The sequence below is a fragment of the Phytophthora parasitica genome (assembly GCF_000247585.1).
Source record: "Phytophthora parasitica INRA-310 unplaced genomic scaffold supercont2.7, whole genome shotgun sequence".
Taxonomy (NCBI): Eukaryota; Oomycota; class Peronosporomycetes; order Peronosporales; family Peronosporaceae; genus Phytophthora; species Phytophthora nicotianae.
Window position 1 is genome coordinate 1,962,916 of NW_008648993.1, and position 1,290 is coordinate 1,964,205.

The 1,290-nt window shown below is 48.6% G+C and overlaps 1 protein-coding gene across 1 annotated transcript; it reads right to left on the reverse strand.

Moving 5' to 3' along the window:
- Positions 1-782: 782 nt before the first annotated feature.
- Positions 783-1,150, reverse strand: PPTG_21719 (hypothetical protein; the record flags this gene model as incomplete). Its single annotated transcript, XM_008899352.1, has 2 exons — positions 783-961; positions 1,042-1,150. The coding sequence occupies 2 exons, from the start codon at positions 1,148-1,150 to the stop codon at positions 783-785; spliced, it is 288 nt and encodes a 95-aa protein (XP_008897600.1).
- Positions 1,151-1,290: the final 140 nt, after the last annotated feature.

Genomic DNA, 1,290 nt, shown 5'->3' on the forward strand with positions numbered 1-1,290 from the left:
CTTTTCTTATTTAAGTAAATCTATACTTACGAGACGTGAGTATAGTTAATCTAAGTTTAAGCAACTACGCTTCCTCATACACGTGCGCTAACGTGTAAGCCGAAGTAGTGGGCACATTACAGCACCCGTCTTGTTATCAACTGTCTGTCCGATGGCATCGTCTCTCTCCCGTGCACCAACATACACTTCAAAGCTAAGGCATAAGTTACGATGTTGGAATGTAGTGGCTGTGCATACCGTAAGTTACGACGTAAATGTCGAAACAAAAACACGTACCGATGGCAATGTACCGTTCTTGAGTCGCAGACCATGAACATCTTGGTTCAATAGCGGTGCGGTTTGTCAGGCATGAACATGCGCGTGGTGTTTCTCCGCGATGTCGCTAGCAGAACTCCCTCATCGAAAGGTAAAACTGCTGGTAGTGGCCATCCCAAACGGAAGCGCTCCTGAAACACATTGACTACTGGTCGTAGCTTCCACATGGGATCGCGAACATGAGCTGTATCGTTATTTACAAAATGCAAATCACGTAGAATAGATGTACAACGGTTCTGTGCCATGAACTTTCCGAAGGTACCTGCGGGTATAGCTCCATCATCTGTCATCGACCAGTGGCTTGAAAATGTTCGTTTATGTGGGCACAATACCCGAGCAACGAAATGACCCAAGGTTTGCAGTATCTCAAACGTCTCGTACGGTTTCTCAGCACGTAAGCGTCTGCGCAGCTGCTGGAGAGTTTCCGGTGGAAACGGCCTGCCTGAGCGTTCTTGGCGTGTTCGCATTCACGAGGCACGCTCGCTAATCTTTTGTCTCCTGTACTGATTAGTCTCGACCGTCACATGAAACCACAGTAATTTAGGCACAAAATAGAATAGCAAAGCAAGAGGTGAGTCTCCAACGTCTCTTAACTCCATGACAGGTTCTGCCACATCGTGTGAAATGTGTGGGAAGCTGGACGGATCTGTCTCAAATGCAGATGAAGGTGAGCTCCATGTGGTTGCTCTCAGTTGCTGTCAAAATGAATCAAGTCCAACGACCCACCGAGTGATTCTACGAACGCTTCGTCTACCAGTGCCACTTTGCTATCCGAAACATCAGCGTCGCACTGCAAGTGATGTTGCAGTGCGCCCTGCTTGGATGCCTTCTGCATCAGAGATCGCTGACAGGTTCGGCGGTGACCTCGCCGCCGAACCCGAGACCCTTGTATGTTTGCAGCGCCGTCAACGATGACGCTGAAGCTGCTAACATGCACTTTGATCCGTCTACGAATCAAAGGCGTGGTTACTACAT